The sequence below is a fragment of the Temnothorax nylanderi genome, unplaced genomic scaffold (genome assembly GCF_030848795.1).
Source record: "Temnothorax nylanderi isolate EJ_2023f unplaced genomic scaffold, tnyl_v1.0 TNYL_tig0340_pilon, whole genome shotgun sequence".
Lineage (NCBI taxonomy): Eukaryota > Metazoa > Arthropoda > Insecta > Hymenoptera > Formicidae > Temnothorax > Temnothorax nylanderi.
In genome coordinates, this window is record NW_027249402.1 from 72,550 (window position 1) to 94,669 (window position 22,120).

Below are 22,120 nucleotides of genomic sequence, written 5' to 3' on the forward strand. Positions count from 1 at the left end.
ATGCGGCGGATGCAGGAAATACATAAATATTCGGCGCTCGCGGTGGACAACGTGGCTCTGAGACCAAACTTTCTCGTTCGTTATCCGACGGTAGCCCAATTAATTCAGGATTTTGAGGAGGCCCACCTCCAAGTAATACAAGACGCGACGGATGAGGAATTCGCCATCGAAGACGCGAAACGTGACGAGTTCGACCGGATGCGTTTCACGGTAATAGGGCGATACGAAAGCTTCGCTCCCGCGCGGGGGACCGACGAGTCCTCGCGGGGCGCGCCGCAAATGCATCACTCCGCAATCAAATTGCCGAAGATCGCCCTCCCTCAATTCAAAGGGGATCTTGGCCAATGGCCATCGTTCATCGCGCTGTACAACAAGGCGATCCACGAAAATCGCAGCGTGTCCGCTATCGAGAAATATCAGTACTTGTTGGCCTCGCTATCGGGGGAGGCTCTCGGCATCGTAAGAAACTTGCCGCTGACCGCGGAAAATTACGAGATCGCGTATGATGCGCTTCGAGAGCGCTATCAGAACAAACGCAGGTTAGCAACGCAGTACTGGCGTTCGTTTGTACACGCCAAGCCGTTGATTGCGGATTCCGCCGAATCCCTCCGCGCGTTATTGGACGTGTTCACCGAGAACACGCGCGCCCTGAGTATGCTGGATTATCCTGTGGAGGCGTGGGACTTTATGCTGCTAAATCACTTGTTAGAGAAGCTCACTCCTACGCTACGGGAGAAGTTCGAAGCGGCCCACATGACCGTGGAATTGCCGCGGTACAATCACTTAACGAAATTTCTGGCGGGATACTGTACGGTTCTCGCGTCGGCATCAAACTCTTCGGCGCAATCGAGTAAATCAAAACCTCAGCCGCCAAAGAAGGCCGCGTCGACCAACTCGCTCGTCGTCCAAAACGCCGCGTGTCCTAAGTGCACGGAGCAGCATTTGCTGACTAAGTGCCCCGTTTTCCTGCAGCTCTCGGTCCAGGAGCGGTACAACTTCGCTCGTGAACAGGGACTCTGTTTAAACTGCCTCCGCGCGGGACATAACTTGAGGAATTGCTCTAGCACTTTTACCTGCCGGTCTTGTCGGGCGAAACACCACTCGCTCCTGCATTTCGGGCAGGCCAGCGTCCCGCCTCTTGCGGCCGCCCCGGCGGTCACTCCGGTCGTTGACAATCCCGCGGCTCCGGTAGATACGGGCGATAAACCGATCGTCTCCATGGCCAGCATTTCGAATCGCGTGGTCTTGCTGTCGACCGTTCGTGCGGAGGCCCTCGACGTTCACGGCAGAGCCTTCCCGGTGCGCATATTGCTCGATAGCGCGAGTCAGGCGAATTTCGTTACGGAAAGTTGCGCTCAAAGGGGCGGCTTCTCTCGGACAAGGCATCGCGCGACGGTGTTAGGCATTGGCGAAGCGAAGGCCGCCACTACGAGGGGCCTTACCTCACTCGTTATCCGGGTGCAAAATAAAACCGACATTCGATTCCCGGTTGAAGCCACCGTGCTCCCCCGCATCACCTCGCCGTTGCCCAGTAGCCGAGTCGAATTTAAATCGTGGGATCACCTGCGGGGACTGTCGCTCGCCGATCCGGAATTCTATTTGCCCGGTTCTATCGATGTACTACTGGGGGCGGAATCTTTCGTGTCCGTGTTACGCGACGGGCGGCGTACCGGCAAAACCGGAGAACCGGACGCCTTTAACACAGCATTCGGCTGGACCTTGATAGGCGCGGTCTCTCCATCACTGCACGAGCCATCCTTGCGCTCCTTTGCCACTACTATCGAGTCGATTGACGCCGCGGTGGGGCAGTTCTGGAAATTGGAGGAGGTTCCCGAATCTATTCCTTGCTCCGAGCAGGATCGGCGTTGCAAGGAGATATTCGACCGAACCACTTATCGCGACCATTCGGGCCGTTTCGTTGTCTCGTACCCGTTCATCTCGGACCTCCCTACGTTCGTGGATTCTCGATCGATAGCCGTCAATCGACTACGCGGACTCGAGCGTCGTTTCAAATCAAATGGGGAACTTCGAGATAGCTATAACGCATTCATGCAAGATTACTTAGATAACGGCCACATGGAGCTAGCGAACGATACCTTCCCCGCGGACGGGCGCGTGTATTATTTGCCCCATCACGGGGTTTACAAGCTAGACAGCACTACTACAAAACTTCGCGTCGTCTTCGATGCTTCGTCGAAATGCCCGAACGGGCTATCCTTAAACGATACCTTGCTCAGTGGCCCGAAATTGCAGCCCGACATAGTCGCGGTCCTACTCCTCTTTCGCGCTGAGCCCGTGGCCATTACCGCCGACGTGAAACAAATGTTCCGGCAGATCTGGATACACCCGAAGCAGCGCGATTATCAGCGTATCGTCTGGCGCTTTTCGGAATCAGAGCCAATCCTCGATTACTTACTCAAGACGGTCACGTTCGGTACAAAGGCCTCTCCGTTTCTAGCGATTTATTGTTTGCTCAAATTAGCGCACGATAATAGGAGCAAGTATCCGCTGGTGTACGCGGCGCTACTCGAGTCGCTCTACGTGGACGACGTCGTCGTCAGTGTCCGCACAGTCGAACAAGCTATTGCGCTCCGCGATCAATTGCTCGAGTTATTTCGGAGTGCCGGCTTTGAGTTGCGAAAGTGGGCGAGTAGCCACCCCGCCGCGTTGGGGGGTCTCGATCCGGAAATCTGTAGTCAGAAGACGCTTTCTTTCGAGTCGGCCGATGATCAAGCACTTAAAGTCCTGGGCCTTTGTTGGCACTCGCAGTCAGATAGCTTCGGGTTTCAGCTTAACCCTCTGACTCGAAAATGCACAAAACGTACAATATTATCGGAGGTAGCGCGTATCTTTGACCCCTTGGGATTTTTGGCGCCGCTGACATTTACCGCAAAGCGATTAATCCAACGTTTGTGGACACTAAAGCTCGAGTGGGACGACGAACCTCCGTCAGATGTTCGCCGTCAATGGGAACGCTATCAATCGGAGTTTGACGCGCTAGCTTCCCTGCGTATACCTCGTACCTTTCCCACGGGCGATGACGTTCGGCGCGAGATACACGGCTTTTGCGACGCGAGCGAACAGGGATATGGTGCAGTCGTGTACCTACGTCTTGTCACTCCGTCGGGGATTAAGATCGTGATACTTTGTGCTAAATCTAAGGTGGCTCCGTTGCGAGCTATCTCTCTTCCCCGCTTAGAGCTCTGCGCTGCGTTGCTTCTTGCAAACCTGATCGCTTACGTCCGTCAGGTCCTGCAGGGACACATAGACATAGATGATGAGTATGCCTGGTCCGATGCCAAGGTTGCTCTAGCTTGGATCCGGTCTTCCCCGCACCGATGGAAGACCTTCGTTCGCAATCGCGTTGCTCGGATACAGGAGAAACTCGCAGTATCGGCTTGGAACCACGTTGCCACTGAGTGCAATCCAGCCGACCACTGCTCGCGTGGACTTTTTCCTCGTGAACTTGCGGCAAATTCGTTATGGTGGAGAGGCCCAGAGTGGCTGGTGGAATTCGAGCCCCGCGCCGAGCCGGTTCTATCGGAAGACATCACCCCCCGCGAGGAGGAACGGATCACATCCCTCGTCGCGCTCGACCCATCGCACTCGCTATATTCATTATTAAATAGATTTTCGTCACTAGATAAGATTTGTAGAATAGTAGCGTATCTCCTAAGATTCACGGGTCGATCCGGGGCCAAGCCGGTGCCTGTGACCTTGGCCGTGGATCAACTCGAAGCGCATTCAGCATTATTAGTAGTAGTAAGACTTGTTTAGTCGGAATCATTTCGCGACGAGATTGATAGCATTAGAAACGGGAACAGACTACCCAAGCCTTTTCTCAAACTCGCTCCTTTTCTTGACCCAACGGGTATTCTCAGGGTGGGCGGCAGACTCATCCACTCGGGATTGACGTACGAGGCCAAACACCCTGTGCTGCTACCAAATAAACACCGACTGACCGAGCTCGTCATCGAACAGGTACACCGTACGAATTTACACCCAGGTAGACGCACGATTCAGTATTTGCTCGCCCAGCGGTTTTGGATAATCGGAGTACACCGCGCGATCCGACGCGTCCTTGCCGGGTGTTATAAATGCTTCCGAGCGAATCCACACGCGCTCCAACCTCCCATGGCCGACATACCGGCCGAACGGGTTAATGCAGTCAAGCCGTTTTCGATCAGCGGTGTGGATTTCGCGGGACCGTTCTCGATAGTTCCCCGTCGAGCTCGGGGAGTCTCCTCCCTCAAAGCTTATGTATGCCTGTTCGTTTGTTTCACAATTAAGGCGATCCACTTGGAAGTCGCACTGTCGCTGTCCACAGACTCCTTTCTCGCTGCGCTGCAACGCTTCGTCGCTCGTCGCGGACGCTGCTCACTTTTATTCAGTGATTGCGGCACTAATTTTGTAGGAGCGGCACGAGAGCTTGAACAGCACATGTGCCACGCAGCGGAGCGAGAAAGGATTAAATGGTCGTTTAATCCTCCCTCGGCGCCCCACTTCGGGGGCCTCTGGGAGACTGGTGTCAAGTCCTTTAAAACCCACCTTCGACGCGTGGTGGGGGATCAGACCCTATCGATAGAAGAGTTCACGACGGTCCTCGCGCAGATCGAGGCCGTCTTGAATTCTCGACCCCTCTGCCCGCTGAGTACCGATCCGTTGGACCTCGAGGTCCTGTCTCCGGGACATTTCCTAACCATGGAGCCTCTCGTGGCCGTCCCCTCGCCCGATCTGACTCCGTTGTCGACGAATCGTTTAGGTCGATGGCAGCTAGTGCAGCGGATTCACCAGAATTTTTGGAGGCGCTGGCACAAGGAGCATCTTGGTACTCTGCAGCAGTGTCCCAAATGGTGGACTACCGCCAACCCGCTCACCGTGGGCTCTTTAGTGCTTATCAAGGACGATAACGCGTCCCCTTTGCGCTGGAAACGCGGCCGTGTGGAAGCGCTCCACACCGGTAGTGATGGCGTCCCGCGTGTCGCCACGGTTCGGGTGGCGAACGGCTCGATCTCGCGCCCCTTGGTGAAATTGTGCCCCCTGCCGATGGGCACAGCACCACGAGCCACGGATTCGGAGAAATAAAATACAATGCGTTGTATTTTGGTGGGCGGCATGGTTGGCGCTCGCTTGTATATAGCCAATATCAGTATCCTTAGTGTTAGTTGTACATACTGGTTAATAAATTGCATGTATTATTAGCGTACATTGGTCGAAACGTTACCGTCGGTAACACCAAAATCGTAATTCGTGACTCGCGCGAGACGTTGGCGGATCGCGATAAATAGGCAACACTCGCGCGACTCACCCGACTCGTGCTGCCCGCCCGCGGGTGGCCCGCCCAATTGCTGGAGAAGTTGGTACTCGCTCGCGCCGCAATTCGCAGGTGCGTGAGACGATGGAGTACCGGAGCATTCATTCGCTGTTCAAACGCGAACTCGTCAACGCACCTTTTGGAGCACGCGGAGTCGACTCCCTTCGAGCCCGTGCTTTTCTTGCCTGTTCTGTGCACCGCTCGCCTGTCTATCTCGGGCCTTGCCTACTTTCCTGCACTGCTTGCTTGTGTCTTGCCTGCTTGCTTGCCGGCTCGCCTCCTCGCTTACACGGAGGACTTAACCGAGGGAAGGACGAAGGAGCGAGGAATCGAGAGAGAGACGAGAGAACACCATCCGAGGGGGCAACGGGCAACGAACGGTGAGTCGCTTGGCATTGCATTTTTTCGCTTTCGTGTTGCATGTCGTTACATCTCGTGAGGGAACGGTCCCTCTGGTCCTTCGAGTTATCGCTACACGCTTTAGACCATTCGCGAATCCGGGGCGACTAATACCCTCCCGAGCACTTATATATTTTATTTTAAGCAAACAAACGGGATGAAAATATATGAAACAAAGAATAGAAAAGAAATATTAGTACAATATTTCTATTAACACTTGTATATATTATACATATATTAATATTTAATATGGAAATTCTGCATTTAATTTTACAAACATAAGTTTTTGCAAATTTTGTCTGTCGTCTAGCATCACTTTAAGAGCTGAAAATGCTCTTTCCACGCTAACTTGCGTGGCAGGTACCGCATGAACAATTGTAGCTAATTTTGCTACATGTGGTATCGCATATTTTTTCTCCTTCCAGTAGATCATTAATTCGGTGTCGATGTCGATACGCTTTTCCTTGTAATTTTCGATTTCATTGTACATCGATTGGAGTTCACGAGAATTATCTTCTGATTCATCATCGGAAGAAGAGTCTTCTTCCATTTCTCTTATTGATTCTTCTAAGAGAGATAAAGAAGTACTACTTGTGCTTGGAATTGCTATATTATTAGTACAAATAGCATCCATATTTATTTTGTTAAGTGCCCTCTCACCCTAAAAATTGAATGTATTAATGAGAAAATTACATTATTTAACAGAATTAAATGACAACGATGTATGTACATACCTGTTTTAACGAAATCATTTGGCCAGCGACCTTTTTCAAATATCTCTTTGTTTTTGTTTTTTGTTCTGACGATAACAAACGTTTAAGTCTGGGATCTAAAAAAAGTGCAGCATTAACTGCCTCATTATTTAAAAGCTGTGTTTCTCGTTTCTCACGTTTTGCACGTGCACTCATTTTTTTCCACGTCAAAGTGAAAAAATTCGCGTATAAATATATTCCTTTTTTGACCCATGGTGTTCACTAATAATTTTATAATCTACACTGGCACCGAACATACTAATAATATTTTAATAATTTATAATTGCTTCAAAGCAACAATCTATCGTTGGGCACGTATCGGCACGACTGGGGCGGCGGAATAGACAATTTATTATTGCATATCAAAGTTGGAGAGCGCACGGTGCATTTTGAGTAGCGGGTAAATAGAGAGAAAGTTTGAGAATGCGAAGGAGGAGAGACGCAGAGGGATATTCAGACGAACGTAAGTGGTAAAGTAGTCAAAAATGTGCAGCAGAGAGAGAATTGAGAGTGATAGTGAGGAGGGCAGAGGCAAGCACTAATAAGCGGATAGGTTAAGTTTGGCAAAGGGAGGAGAGGAGGAGGAAAAATACAGCACACTAATAAGGCTCTATTTGATATAGCGACAGGAAAGGAGAGGATGCCGAGAGTAAGCCAGAGGATGGAGGAAGCTGAGTGGACTAAGGAAATTATGAAGGAACTAAGAGAGATGGGGCTAGGAATTATGGAGGAAATAAGGCGAGAAGGACATGAAATCTGTTTAATGTACAAGCTCACGCATGAGCCTGGCCTCTAGATTTGGGGGAAGGAAACGGCACACACCTTATATCAAGGGAGATGGAGAGAGATTGTGTATTCTTAAGTTCCTTTCAAAGTAATTGAATATATCTTAACCTTCCTTTACAGAGATCAAACGGTTCTATATATGCGTTATTTCAATTATTTACAAAACCTTAACGTTGTTTATAACTTTCACACAACTAGATAAACTATTGAGAACAGGAAGGAAAGATAATTATAAGTTAAATTATCACATATGTTGACAAAGTCAAAATGAAATTAAATAGTCAATGAATATCGCAATATAAGAGATAATCATATAACGAGTAATCCTTTTAATGAAGAAAGATAATTGTTTCTGAAGCAAGTTAGACATAAACAGTCTCTTATTGTAAAACGTTATTGATGAAATATATCTCACGACATATATATATATATATATATATATATATATATATCTGTCCTGAAGTTGTGAGAGTGTTCAAATTATTATTCAGGAAGTAGTTAGTAAATTAAAAGGATCATTCGTTGAGAATAATACCAAACACAAATGAGCAAAATATCATGAACACATATTGAGATAACAAACTGAGATGAATTAATACGTCAAGTCAAAATGATTAAAGCAGATCAATTTCTTTAAATAGTATTGTAACTAATTCATACGTTTAATGTAATTATAGAACACTTCAAAAGCACATTGTGATGTTTAAGCAAATGATAATAAAAAGATATCTTAAACATATATTTGCTATAAATTGATGAACACAAATTCGTGTAATATGTGACGTATTATTTCATGTAGAATAAAATAACGAAATGGGATCGCAGTAATATTTCAAATAATAGAACTCGTATGCAACGAATAGCTCAGACGTAATACAATTTACGAAATCGAATAATAAATGAAGCGGTAATCAAATTCATTTTGAACGCAATAACAATATACGAAGAGTAAATTCTAACTTTGTATGAGCATAGAGTCCAATGTTACACGAATACTTAAATCATCTTAACAAATCAGTCTTTTGCTCGCAAAGAATATAAAGATCATAATCTCTCGCTAAGAATGTAAAGATCATGAGATCTCGCAAAGAATTTACATGCAGGTTAACGAATCGTTTGAATAGCTATTCTCGGTCGCAACCGTATTATGAATTTATTTAAAAAAGTGTACTGAGCTCAGTTTTCTATCATTGTAACGCGGGCCCGTGATGCTTGCAATCCTTTAAATTTAAGACATCTCTTTCTCAATGTCTCGTGGTTTCTGAAACCAAGATCGTGATTTAAGGAACTGCCAGTACGTTATATCAGTCTAATCATGGATTAGCTCTGTCCATCGGATGTGGTTTATATAGAAATCAACGAGTTACCTCATTTGTTGCTGAAGTCTCCATAATATGCAAGAGATCCTTTAAAAAGGATCTCTCAGAGCAGCACAAATATGCTAGCTCTCAAACAGGCTGTAATAGCCGCTTATCTTGGCTGTAATGGCCGCTCATCTTGGCTTTTCCTTTTCACGAAGCCACAATGGCGGGGTCTTCCTTCTTATGGCACCACGATACAATCATGGCGTGATTGTACGCTGAGCCGGTATAGTCCCGTGGCGGGAGCTCGTTCCAATCTCTCGTCTGTACAATACTCCCGTGATATCGCCTCAACGGATTCAGTCTGGATACTCGCTTCTACCGAATCGTTATTCTGGAAGATTCTACCCGATCGTCTCAGGCATGAGAACGTTGTTACCTCGACCAAATCCCGAAAACGAATGCCCGCTCGGCGAGCCGCAAGCCCGGGCACGCTCGTCCCGCGCATGAGCTGTATCACGTTTCGTCTGCGTGATCTGTTGCCGGGCCGCAATTCGGTCGACGCTGAGCGCGCGGAGTAACACACGGTTCTCGCTTAACGCGTGGATCGATATTTCCACGACACAAATCCTGCCATCCGCGGTAATCTTACCGACTGACAATGAATACGATCATAATCACCGCAGATGGTAACTAACACACAATCTCTCTCTCTGTCTATCTTATTTAACTTTAAACAAAATCAGGAAGGAATTGAAGGAGCTAAGAACACAATTGGGAAGGATGGAGAAGAGACAGACGGAAATGATGCTGATTAAGGAGAGTGAAGGGCGAGGAGAGAGAGAGAAGAAGGAAGCAGACGAGAGCGGTGGACTGAGACGGAAGGAGAAGGATATAGAGAAGGTAGAGAAGAACAGAAGAGGAATGGCGAAGGAGGAGATGTCAGAAGAGGAGAGAGAAGAGAGCAGTGAAGGAAGATGGAGTGAAAAAGGATGGGGAAGAGATTGGTGGAAGGAAGTAGCAAGTGAAGAGGAAGAGAGACGTGAAGGGAGAAGGAACTTTCACGAGGAGGAGAGCCGAACGGAGGCCAGACGGGGAGAAGAGATGAGGAGAAGGAATAGATGGGCTGAGAATGAAGCAGAGAGAAAAGCGATGAATGTGGAGGAGGATATAGGTAGCAGAGGAAAAAGCGAGAGTAGGAAAGACAAAGGAGGGGTGGAGGAAAGAGACAAGGAGAAAGAACACGCCGCAGAGAGGAATAGGTTGTGGCGAATGGCGAAAGAGAGAGAAGAAGAAGTAAGAAGAAGAAGAGAAAGGAAAGAGAGAGAGGCGGAACGAAAAGACGAAAGAGAGAAAAGGGAGAAAGCCGAGAAAAGGAAAAGGAGTCTCATATGGAAGAGAGTGACAGGAGAAGGACCAAAGGAAAGAAGGGAGCTGGTGGAGACGATTATGGAAAGGGTGATGGGGAGAATAATCCCGATAAGAAGGGTGCTGGAGGTAACGGGTGCGGACAAGAAGGAGGTAATATTTATGGAGCTAGATGGAGGAAGAAGATAAGGAAGGCATAATCGGAAAGAGTGAAGAGATATGGAGAAGATGGGAAGTAGGAGTCGACGAGGAGCTGACGATGGAAGAGAGAGCATACAGACACAGACTGGTGGAAAAAGCGAGGGAAGAAAGGATGAAAGGAAGATCAGTAATCGTAACAAATAGGAGGCTATGGATAGACGGGAGGGAGGTAAGATGAGAGGAGGAGGGAGGCAGATGGAGGAGGATTTAAAGGACTAAGAGAGAGACAGGTACAGAGGGCAGGAGGAAGGAGCGAGGTGTCGTATAACCTGGATTTCATGATGATTTAAGATCTAAAGATTAGGAGAGAGGCAGGTATGGAGGAGAGGAGGAAGGAACGGATGGACGGGAATCGGAAGGAAGGATGGCTAGGAGAAGGAAAACAAGATGGAAGAAGGAGCAAGGGGTCATATAACTAGATTATGAGTAGGCAGAACACCGAATTAATGATCTACTGGAAGGAGAAAAAGTATGCGATACCACATGTAGCAAAATTAGCTACATTTGTTCATGCGGTACCTGCCACGCAAGTTAGCGTGGAAAGAGCATTTTCAGCTCTTAAAGTGATGCTAGACGACAGACGATGCAAATTATCTGCACAAAATTTTCAAAAACTTATGTTTGTAAAATTAAATCCAGAATTTCCATATTAAATATTAATATATGTATAATATATACAAGTGTTAATAGAAATATTGTACTAATACACGGAAAAAAAAGATTAGCTGCGGCAGCAAGAATTTGCGTGCGGTAGCTAAATTTTAGTCGTAACATAGGGATAAATAAAAGTTTAGCAGCGTCGGCATTTTTATTTAGCTGTAGACGTTATGTAGACGTTAGGTTGTGACCGGACGGTACGAGTTGAGCCCGATCCACGCGGTTATCTTCCCATCTAACGGTCGCCACTCGGTTTGACCTTTGACCACCGAGAAGGTAAGTTCGCATCAACGCCCCGATTTTTAACAAGACGCTAATATTATTTCTTTCTTTCAGATCGATGCCCCTGATGGATCACCGTTGCTGCTATCCGTCTCCGGATCCTCGCATTACCGCATACCGGATGAAGGTAAGTCTCGATAATTTATATTAATTAAATACTAATACTCTTCTTCTGTTTCAGGTTCCCGCCCAGGATAGATCGTCGCTGCTGCTGAACGTCTCCGGATCCTCGCTTCATATCGCATACCGGATTGCCGCTGGACAACGATGGATCATCGCCAAAGGACAAGGTAAGTAGAAGGTAAGTATAATTAATTTTATAATTAATCTTGAGACTTTGTTTCAGAATTAATTAATCTTTAATTGTAGATCATTTCAACACTACAGGCCGTTTCACAATTGTCATAAAGGTGCTTCACAATGTTGGTATTGCGCCCCGGTGTGGATTGCGCTTTTCGAATAAAAGTTGCACAATTAATTAATTTGCGTATCTCGGCTTATTGGTTTCGTCGATACAATGCCTTTTATTAAGATAATTAATTTCGCCAGAGTGCTCGATGCCCCGTGGCAATCACTCCAAGATCACGTGACACATACGTGATTATCACTCTATCATACAATGTTTGTGCGCACAATTAACGTGGGAGTATCCGGTTGTTTTACACAAAGATTAACGCTGTCCGTACAATATTCCGTATCCACGTAACCCGATGTTCGCGGTTGTTATATACTCGATATGCACTTCCGGTTGTTAACAATGTATCCGAATTTCAACTCGACGTTTTCGGCTAACACTTGATTGTATTTGGCAACTCAGTGCCCCTCGCTATTGTTGAACGAGTTATTTTACGCGATAGTACGCGGGAGTTCCCGATTGTTAAGTATCCCCGATAGCTAATGTCGTAGCCTATGTTCGCGATATACGCTATTCTCTTTAGACACGTCCGTTCGCTATGGCTATACTCGAGAGACTGCCTCGACCAATGGCTCTCGCTTCGCCTCCCCACTATGCCGAGTCGCTCCCTCTCCCGAACTTTCTCTTTTCGCCTATTGTATTCGGCACGTACGCCCGGCGCGATCACGCGAAAACAACATGACTATCACGCACTCGCCGAATGCCCTACTTCCAGAATGTTCGTAACTGCGCACTTCGACCTTGCGATCGTTCTAGAAGGTTCCCGTGGAAATTTCCACGCGCAACGCAGTGCGAGAACCTTCCGCCGCTGGCACCGATGCACCAGGTTTTCACTTTCGCAAAATCTTCGACGCCGTTGCGATTGCCGTCGCGTATACCCCCGCCACACCGACACACCGCCGCGGGTATATAAACCGACGAATTGTTAGCAACAATTAGATTCCGCCGTGAGCCAGCAAACCGACCAGACCTGTTCTCCGCTACTCACGGATCCCGCAATCCCAAATTCAAACAACCAGGAGTTAGAGAGGCATCTCTGGCTCTGCCAAGTGACGAATCTAGGCGGTTGACTCGATCTTCCTTCCGAGAACCTGTGACACCGGAGTGAACCAGGGTAAGAGAGCTCTTCTCTTACTCGCCAAGGATCTTGGCCACCCGGTGCCGCCTCCCGCCCGCGCATTCCGAGACGCTAGGATATAAAGAGTCATCTCGATATCTGCTAAGGATCTTAGCCGCTCGATCCCGCGCGTTCCGGCGCCGCGTGCGTTTACCGCCGCCGCTGGCCAAGCCTGCGCTTCCACCGTGATCACACCTTCGGGTGCCGCGAGCCCGCGCGTCCGCGATCTCTGTACACCGCTACCGTATCCGCATCCGCGACTTCCGCGATCTCTGTATATATCGTCGACTCCCGCGCTCTCTGTATATACCGTCGTCTCCCGCGATCTCTGTACACCGCTCCGACCTCCGCGATCTCTGCGTATCGCCGTTACCGTATCCGCATCCGCGACTTCCGCGATCTCTGTATATATCATCGACTTCCGCGATCTCTGTATATATCATCGACTCCCGCGATCTCTGTATATACCGTCGACTCCCGCGATCGCTGTACATGCCTCCGACGCACCCGCGCTCTTTATACATAGCTCCGATGCACCCGCGCTCTTACTGTACACCAATTTACGCTGTATAGAATAAACTTGTTATATTGTTCGTTTTAACCGAGTCTTGTGTCTTCCTCCGCGCCTACTCCAAACCCTGACCAGCCGCGAGCTAGATCCGCGCTTCGGAAGCTACGTTGTTTTAAAGAAGAACAAATAAAAACTGGGATCTTCTGATTAATAATAATAAGTTGAATTTCTACAAAAATAGGACAAGAACATTTGTCTATTCCATAAACCAACACCATTTTAGGTTCATATTTAGTACTTTTATAATTAACCCAATTGGCAATAAAACAACATGGATTAGAAATTATATCATTAGGTAATGATGGCCCAAAAAGATGAAAATAATCATGTTTAGTAATATTAAAAAATTTTCCTGACCCAACTTCAATACTGGGAATAATGCTTTTTTGTGCCATAATTCTGTAGCAAAATGAAAGCTGATGTCGAGTGGCAATGGAAAGACAAATATTTTTTCTCGACGTTATAGCAGTAGCAATTTTTTTTAGAGCTTTATGGAAACCTTCAAGCCTTATTACTGATAATAAAACAATTGGTCCTGATTGCATCATAACATTTGCATAATGAACAAGGTTATGATGTTTTGGTTTTAAGCATTGCTGTGTACATTTCATATATTGATTATGATGTTCTAAAATCAAAATTTTAAATGCAGATGCAGACTCTTCCGACACTGATTTACTGTACAGAAATTCTATTATTTCTCTTAAGAGTAAATATAATATCCAAAATGGATCATCATATGACTTCACATGATGTCCAGCAATAATTCTGTGGCTACCTCCGTCAGCCACCAAGCCTTCAGGGTAACCTTCGTACCTCCGCTCTGTCGACACGTGGATTTTATGACAGCAAGCAGGTTATTATTTACGATGAACGCGGGGCACATTCAAGTTGTCAAATACGGAAAGATTCAAGTCATCGAAAAGCAAGAATTTCAGATTACTTCCCGGGTGACAGATTGCGAGTTTCACAGAACGCAAGTTACCTAGCAACACTCGTTGTCGATTCTCGCCGCCGAATTCTACGGGTATAAAAGGAGAGCACGACGCAGAGAGTATTCGGAGTATTTCGAGCAGTCGGCCAGAACGGTTGAGCTAGCCTCACCACGCCACTCTCGAAGAACACCCAGGACCCTTCCCGGCTCGCCGGAGAAGAGGTAATAGCGCGTTCAACGGTCCGCCGAAGAACTCAGCCGCTATCCTTGCAGCTTTACGCTGCAAGACGAAAGGTTGTCCTAAGCGACAGCAACGCCAACGGCGCCCAGTCGCCTTCAGGTACCAAGCGATCAAATCAAGATCTCTTCCCGAATCCTCCAAGGAAGATTATCGTGATTGATCCACCATCTGGTGCAAGCCACCGAAAGGAAAGCTCCAAGGCGAGATCGCTTCCAGCTCTTGCTGGTTCTCTAACCTCCGGTGCCCAGACACCGACGTCAAAAGGTAACGAGACCTTAAGCGCTGAGTCGCTTATCGGCGCAGGTCGCCCAATCAAACACTCGCCGATTCTTGGCGCCAGCAGGCCAATTCAATTGGTCTCTCCCAAAATTAATAAACCCTTCTTTCAAGCGTCCTCAACTCCAAAATCAGAGGCAAGGGCGCTTTCAAAGAAGTATAAGGTTCCACGTCTTCCACCTTCATCACCAGAAACCTCCGAGACGGAAAAGCTCGTGGAAGAGTTTCAGGTTCCTCGACTGCTCTCTCCTCTTCCAACCTCTCCGCAGAGAAACTCCATCGACAGAGCTACTCAGACCGAGGATCTTAAAGGTCCAGTGGTGACACTTAAAAGCACAGCGACGCAAACGAAGTCACGAGGAAGAAGATGTGGAAGAAACTTTAAAATAAATAATAAAAACAAAGAGAATTTTATATGTTCAAGTTGTAATAAATGTTCGCATTGTGGTAGACGTTGAAAGCATTAAAATGATAAAAATATAAAAAAGAGTTAATTTTCTTAGCGATTCCCATAAAGAATAGGAAAGCTAGAATAACCTGCGAATAGTAAAAATAGGTTAATTTCCTAAAATTCCGAAAAGTCTGCAAAAGAGTACCATTTCTGAGGCCGTCATTTTCAGTTTGCTTTTTGTTGCAAAGTCATCACTAATGGCGTTTTCGATTTAGCAACCCAGTTCCAACCTGGGTCAGATTAAATAAAACACAAGTTCGATTAACTCCAACTGTCATGGCGGAAGCGCGAGATGACGATACACGAATCAATCAAGTCACGAGTCAAGGTTAGAAACGTTAAAAGAGGAAAAGAAGGAACGGAAATAAGAATATATGAAAAAATGAGTGAATTGAGGCATTCAGGTAAGTAATCTGTAAATAGCAATATTACGATAAATCTAGTAGCGCTAGCATTCGCGTTTTGTCGGTGTTTCCTGTCGACTTAACCTAATGTAACATTAATATGATGGATTAGCGACATAAACCGCACAAGCTTTGTTATTGCACGTATATAGAAATAGTTGTGAAGAATGGCAGATACTTTATTATATATCGCTGCAGATATTATGTCAATAAAATCGCAGAAATTATCACTTAAGAGATGTGTGACACACATTTTGCAAAAAATCTATTTTGACATGTTATAACAGTTTTGATGCTAAAAATTATAATAAACTCCAACTATTGATTATTTTTACAGATTATAGTAAGAAGGCAAACATAAAAATAGTTCGGGATGAACATGGAGAAATGATAAAAACAGCCCAAGGTATTTTATGCGAGCAAGTAGATAGAGATGGTAAGTACCCTGGTGGAAATAATTTTACAACAATTTACGTATTTCTATAAAAAATTACAATCTTCTACAACAAATCACAAATTTCTACAAATTTGTGAAAATTGTAGAAATTCATGGTGAATTGTAGTAAATTGTAGTAAATTGTAGTAAGTTGTAAAAAGTAATAGAAAATTGTAACAACTTTTTTACGAACATTTTTATGAGACGTAGTAAATCGTAGAAGTTGTAGATTATTGTAAAAATCATAACTATTTATAACTATCTACAACATTCTGCGAATATTTTTTATGAGAACGTAGTAAATTGTAGAAGTTGTAGATTATTGTAAAAATCACAACTATTTACAACTTTCTACAACGTTCTAACAAAATTTTTTATAAAAATTTTAGTAATTTGTAGAAGTTGCAAATTATTGTAAAAATTACAACTATTTACAACTTTCTACAATATTCTAAAAATATTTTTATGATTAAATGTAAGATATAAACAAAGTATACTTGTCCCACTCTAACTTATACTGCATCAGTGTGCACTAGTTTAGCAGTGCAGGAATAGAAACAGATCTTATTGAAAGTTGTAGATTTCAGCATAGCCTGATGTAAAAATGTCGAACATGTCGCATATTTAGTATGTTTATCCAGTGAGAAGGTTGATGTCGAATCGACGTCAATTCAACGTCGATTCACCGGAAACTCATCGACATCGAAATTAACATAAAAAATCAGCTGATTTTAATCAAATTGTTTTGGCATCAAGAGTTGCTTCTTTCTAAGTTACCTGTGTTCAAAACTCTAAAAATTTTGTCTAAAATTAAGAGACTAATGGCCGGTATTCATAGTCGGATCTTATTTCAAGACCGTCTTAAGTTATGTCTTAAGACGCTAAAGCCCCTTGCACAATGTCAGGCAACAGGCAATAGGAACAGGGAATAGAAATCAGAAATCATGTATAAATACATGTATAAATACAGAATAAACAGTGACACAGGCAATAGACACAGAGTTTCCGTCACGTTGGAAATTCTGTGCCTATTGCCTGTTGCCAACCAATCATAGTATTCGAATTTTTTAGGTTGTAATTAACGATTTTTTTTGTTATTTCCTGTTCCTATTGCCTGTTGCCTGGCATTGTGCAAGAGGCTTAATACGGCTATGCGATTGGTTCATGACATTTTAAGATTCAACTTAAGACGGACTTGAATATAAGAACCGACTATGAATATCGGCCTGTCACCATATGAGAGTATGCATAGTCATCGGTTCGATATCGATCGACATCGAATCGATGACTATCTGCATACTATATGGTGATAGTCTCTTAATTTTAGACAAAATTTTTAGAGTTTTGAACACACGTAACTTAGAAAGAAGCAACTTAATGCCAAAACAATTTGATTGAAATCGGCTGATTTTCAATGTCAAATTCGATGTCGATAAGTCATCGATTCGATATCGAATAGATGACCGACATCAATTTTGTAAGAAATATATATATAGTATATATATATATATATATAATGAGCCGACCCTATTAAGAGCTGACACCTTCCGTACGTCTGCTAACAATAAGTGTAACATATATAGACAATACGAAACGTCTTCATCAATCAATGTTGTAGCACAGTGCGGAAGGTGACTGACTCAAGAGCCAGGGGTTTCAGGTTCAAATCCAGCGGTGGTAAGCAAATTTTCTAAGTACAATATAAATTTATTTAATTAAGCTTGCACGTAATCAAGATTTTCAGCAATAAAATAATGTTTAACGAGAGAATTTAAGTAAATTTTATATTTTATTTTGTAGTATATCCAAAAAGTTGTAGTTATTCATAAAAATTTCTACGTAAATTTATGAAAAATTACAAACATGGCCCAAATCGCGTACTTTTGACGTAAAAATTACGTGAAAATAGCGTAAAAAGTTGTAATTATATTATAAGAAATTGTAGTTTTCGCATAATTTTTGCGTGAAAATTTGTAAAATTATTTCCACCAGGGTATTTTGTAAAAATATGATATTTAAAAGATGGAAAAGAATAATTTAATGCCAATGAGCTATTATTTACTATCAATGATATGAAATTGATCTTCTTTTCAGGAAACACTACCTTAAAATTTCTACAGACAACGAGCAATGCATCATCCTCAGCTGTTGATAATGGTAAGCTATTTTTGTACATGTTTCAAATAAAAATCTTTAAACTCTACAGAAATTGAATTGATCTTCTTCTCAGGAAACACTACTTTAAAATTTCTACAGACAACGAGCAATGCATCATCCTCAGCTGTTGATAATGGTAAACTAGTTTTGTACATGTTTTATTTGAAAATCTTTAAACTCTACAGAAATTGTACAGAAAATTAATCAATTAATTTTATTTTTAAGATTCGATGCCATGTAGTACGGCATCATTTCGCAATGAGGAAACTAAAGAAAACAAGTCAAATATATGGTCAGATGGTGACTGCAAGGAATTGCTACAATTATATTACGAAAATGTGGGACAAGTTGGTCCATTCGCCAAATTCAAAAATAAGAAACAAATGTGGGAATTTATTAGTAATAAGATTACAACAAAATGCAGCATTTTATATTCGCCGACACAGTGTGAGAATAAATACAAAAATATGTTTAAAAAAAGAAATGTTGTAAAGAAGAGGAACAGAATATCGGGAAGTGAGAAAGCTGACATAGATTTTGAAGATGAATTCGATTTGATAAGCAGCATCGATGATAACATCGAACCCGAGGTCTGTTTTGGTATAGGACAACACACCATAAAAAAGAAAAAGTTAAGTTCCCCCAGTGGCGAAGAAGAAGGAGGAAAAATACAGAAGTCTCAAAACATGCTCGTATTATTACAAAATATGAATGAGAAAAAAGAAGCAGAAAGAGAACGTCGACACCAAGAAAAACTACAGGTTCTTCGAGATTTATTGTCTAAAAATAAGTAAATACAACGTTTTTAAAGATATTTTAGTATGTATAGTCAAGAAATATATTCAAGAAAAGTATTTTTTACATAGATATAAGATTAATAGAAATGTTGACTATTTCATAAATGTTTTTTAGTTTGCAGTTTATAAATTTTAAGAGTTCAAAAACTGACCAAAGACAAAGTATTGATATGTAAGAATATGTTGATATAAGAATATTTTATTTTAGTTCTTACAACGTGTAATAGTTACAACGTGTTTAGTTTTTCCAAGTTACCTTTTTTTAACTATTACATAAAATAAGACTGAAGTATAACAAAAATATTAATACATTAAGTTTATTTTACCACAATATTTAAGAAATGTATATGAAAGTATATGGGATATACATTATATATATGTGATGAAGTTGTGATAAATAAAATAAGAAATATGCTGGTGAAACAATTATTTTATTACCATCGTCAGTAATTATATAATATTATATAATATTATAACAAAAATTAAATACAAGTAACGCAATAATAAACTTACCAAAGTAATTATGTTTAAAATATATACAGATCGGCGTTTATGCACTTCCTATGCTCTAGGTATTGTAACATCGAAAATATAGAGCGTTTTCCATTTAGCGATTCAACCCGAACCTGAGTCAGACTGAATGAATCAGAGTTTCTTATTTCCATCCACAGATCAGATCGCTAAATCGTTAACGTTATTATATAGTCAAATACATCATGTCGTACATTCGTAAGTATATCATGACTGTGATTATTTAAGAAATCAGCAACGTAATCAACACTTATGATGTACAAGTATATTATATTTAATGTCTCTCATCGAACATTTAAATTGTTGCTCTGACAGAGAATGGAAATAGATTAACACTGATCTGAGTATTTTATATAGATTGCAATGTCTTAATGGTTCTAATACGAATGCATGCACATTAAAACACAAATTTAAATCAAATCAAGTGCTAGACGATCACGTTTCATCTGTCCTAACAATCTTGTTCTGTTAACATTATTAATACATTGCTCAATTGGAAATAATACTTCTTCGTGATCATAATAATCGAGTACATCATTTCTGTCTATACACAAATTGTGCAACACGCAGCAAGATATAATGAACTTAGCCATAGATATCACAGACCACATATCTAGTCTCGTCAATTGTCGAAACCTGCCTTTTAAGAGCCCAAATGTATTCTCAATCCTAACTCGCGCACGACAAAAATTATGATTAAAATTAGCTTGCACGGGTGTCAAATGCCCATTGTAAGGTGTCAATAAATTTACAGATATTGGATACGCTGCATCACCAATGATATGATATTCATCACCCATTGTACATATTTTATCCTTAATGAACGACATATCATATACGCGAGCATCATGTATTTTACTACTTACTCCAGTAAAGGCATCTATAAATCGTCCTTTTGCATCACATATACCTTGTAGAGTGAGAGCAGTTTTGTCGTGTCTATTAACATATGTATGACGAATTTTTTTTGCAGGCGTTCGAATCGGGATATATGTGCCATCTATACACCCTATAATTCCATCAATTTCAAATATATTTCGAAATTCTCGTGCATTTTCTTCACGTTCTTGTCTTGTAGCAGGAAATCGGATTATATTTGGAGCTAAGTTAATTAAAAAGTTTACAACTCTTTTTATTACAAAATGTACTGTAGCAATTTGCATATCAAAGCGCTCTGCTACACTCCTTATTGTTGTTTTATTTGCTGCAAACCTATACATGACAAAGTGATTTATTACACAGTATTGTTTAAGATTTTATGTATTTATAATATACAAATACATAAGAAATGTAATGTACCATAAGAAAACTAAAATATGTTCTTTTGGTGTTTTCTTCTTCCTTCCATGAAGATTCTTAGGATAATACTCACTTCTTTCAAATAAATAAATAATATGTTTACATGTTTCTCGTGATAATCTAAAATGGGCTTCAAACTAAAACTTTTCATGAAATAATAAGTAATTTACATTGGACTTCAACAAATTTTAATTATATACAAATACCTCTTCCTCATTTAATTGATCAACGACATTGGTAATATAGTGCTTTATTCGAGGTTTTTTTCTGTCTTTTAATAACCATATATGTTGTATTTCTTCATCAGAACTATCTGATAAAGAAAATGCTAATTCACATGCTGCAAGTAGTCTCCCTAAACCTTCACTCCAATTATCTTGCGTAGTAGTTGTTGCTGTATTACATGGCATTTGATCTTGTAAAATAAAATAATTTGATTATTTCTATGTACAATTTCTCTACAGTTTAAAGATTTTGATATAAAACATCCTAATTGACACAGAGCATCAGTTACATATATTACACATGGTATTATATTGCACTATTACACATTGTTGAGTGCAAAATTTTTACATAGATGCAATGTAACTAATTCTTTCTGTTGACTAGAATGTATATAAATATAAATAGCTTACCATTATCAACAGCTGAGGATGATGCATTGCTCGTTGTCTGTAGAAATTTTAAGGTAGTGTTTCCTGAAAAGAAGATCAATTTCATATCATTGATAGTAAATAATAGCTCATTGGCATTAAATTATTCTTTTCCATCTTTTAAATATCATATTTTTACAAAATACTTACCATCTCTATCTACTTGCTCGCATAAAATACCTTGGGCTGTTTTTATCATTTCTCCATGTTCATCCCGAACTATTTTTATGTTTGCCTTCTTACTATAATCTGTAAAAATAATCAATAGTTGGAGTTTATTATAATTTTTAGCATCAAAACTGTTATAACATGTCAAAATAGATTTTTTGCAAAATGTGTGTCACACATCTCTTAAGTGATAATTTCTGCGATTTTATTGACATAATATCTGCAGCGATATATAATAAAGTATCTGCCATTCTTCACAACTATTTCTATATACGTGCAATAACAAAGCTTGTGCGGTTTATGTCGCTAATCCATCATATTAATGTTACATTAGGTTAAGTCGACAGGAAACACCGACAAAACGCGAATGCTAGCGCTACTAGATTTATCGTAATATTGCTATTTACAGATTACTTACCTGAATGCCTCAATTCACTCATTTTTTCATATATTCTTATTTCCGTTCCTTCTTTTCCTCTTTTAACGTTTCTAACCTTGACTCGTGACTTGATTGATTCGTGTATCGTCATCTCGCGCTTCCGCCATGACAGTTGGAGTTAATCGAACTTGTGTTTTATTTAATCTGACCCAGGTTGGAACTGGGTTGCTA

At 42.1% G+C, this 22,120-nt stretch overlaps 4 protein-coding genes across 4 annotated transcripts; 2 read left to right on the forward strand and 2 right to left on the reverse strand.

The window, feature by feature from the left end:
• LOC139781466 (uncharacterized) lies at positions 1-3,777 on the forward strand. The gene has a single exon (XM_071720321.1). It carries the CDS (start codon positions 1-3, stop codon positions 3,775-3,777), a length of 3,777 nt encoding a protein of 1,258 aa, XP_071576422.1.
• A 663-nt stretch (positions 3,778-4,440) lies between these two features.
• LOC139781467 (uncharacterized) lies at positions 4,441-5,085 on the forward strand. The gene has a single exon (XM_071720322.1). The coding sequence runs from the start codon at positions 4,441-4,443 to the stop codon at positions 5,083-5,085; it is 645 nt and encodes a 214-aa protein (XP_071576423.1).
• Positions 5,086-19,800: 14,715 nt separating this feature from the next.
• Positions 19,801-20,553, reverse strand: LOC139781468 (putative nuclease HARBI1). The gene has a single exon (XM_071720323.1). It carries the CDS (start codon positions 20,551-20,553, stop codon positions 19,801-19,803), a length of 753 nt encoding a protein of 250 aa, XP_071576424.1.
• A 269-nt stretch (positions 20,554-20,822) lies between these two features.
• LOC139781481 (uncharacterized) lies at positions 20,823-22,111 on the reverse strand. Its single transcript, XM_071720334.1, has 4 exons — positions 21,929-22,111; positions 21,523-21,591; positions 21,325-21,387; positions 20,823-21,104 (listed from the first exon to the last, which is right to left on the reverse strand). The coding sequence occupies exons 1-4, from the start codon at positions 22,038-22,040 to the stop codon at positions 20,878-20,880; spliced, it is 471 nt and encodes a 156-aa protein (XP_071576435.1). The 5' UTR covers positions 22,041-22,111; the 3' UTR covers positions 20,823-20,877.
• Between the last annotated feature and the right edge of the window lie 9 nt (positions 22,112-22,120).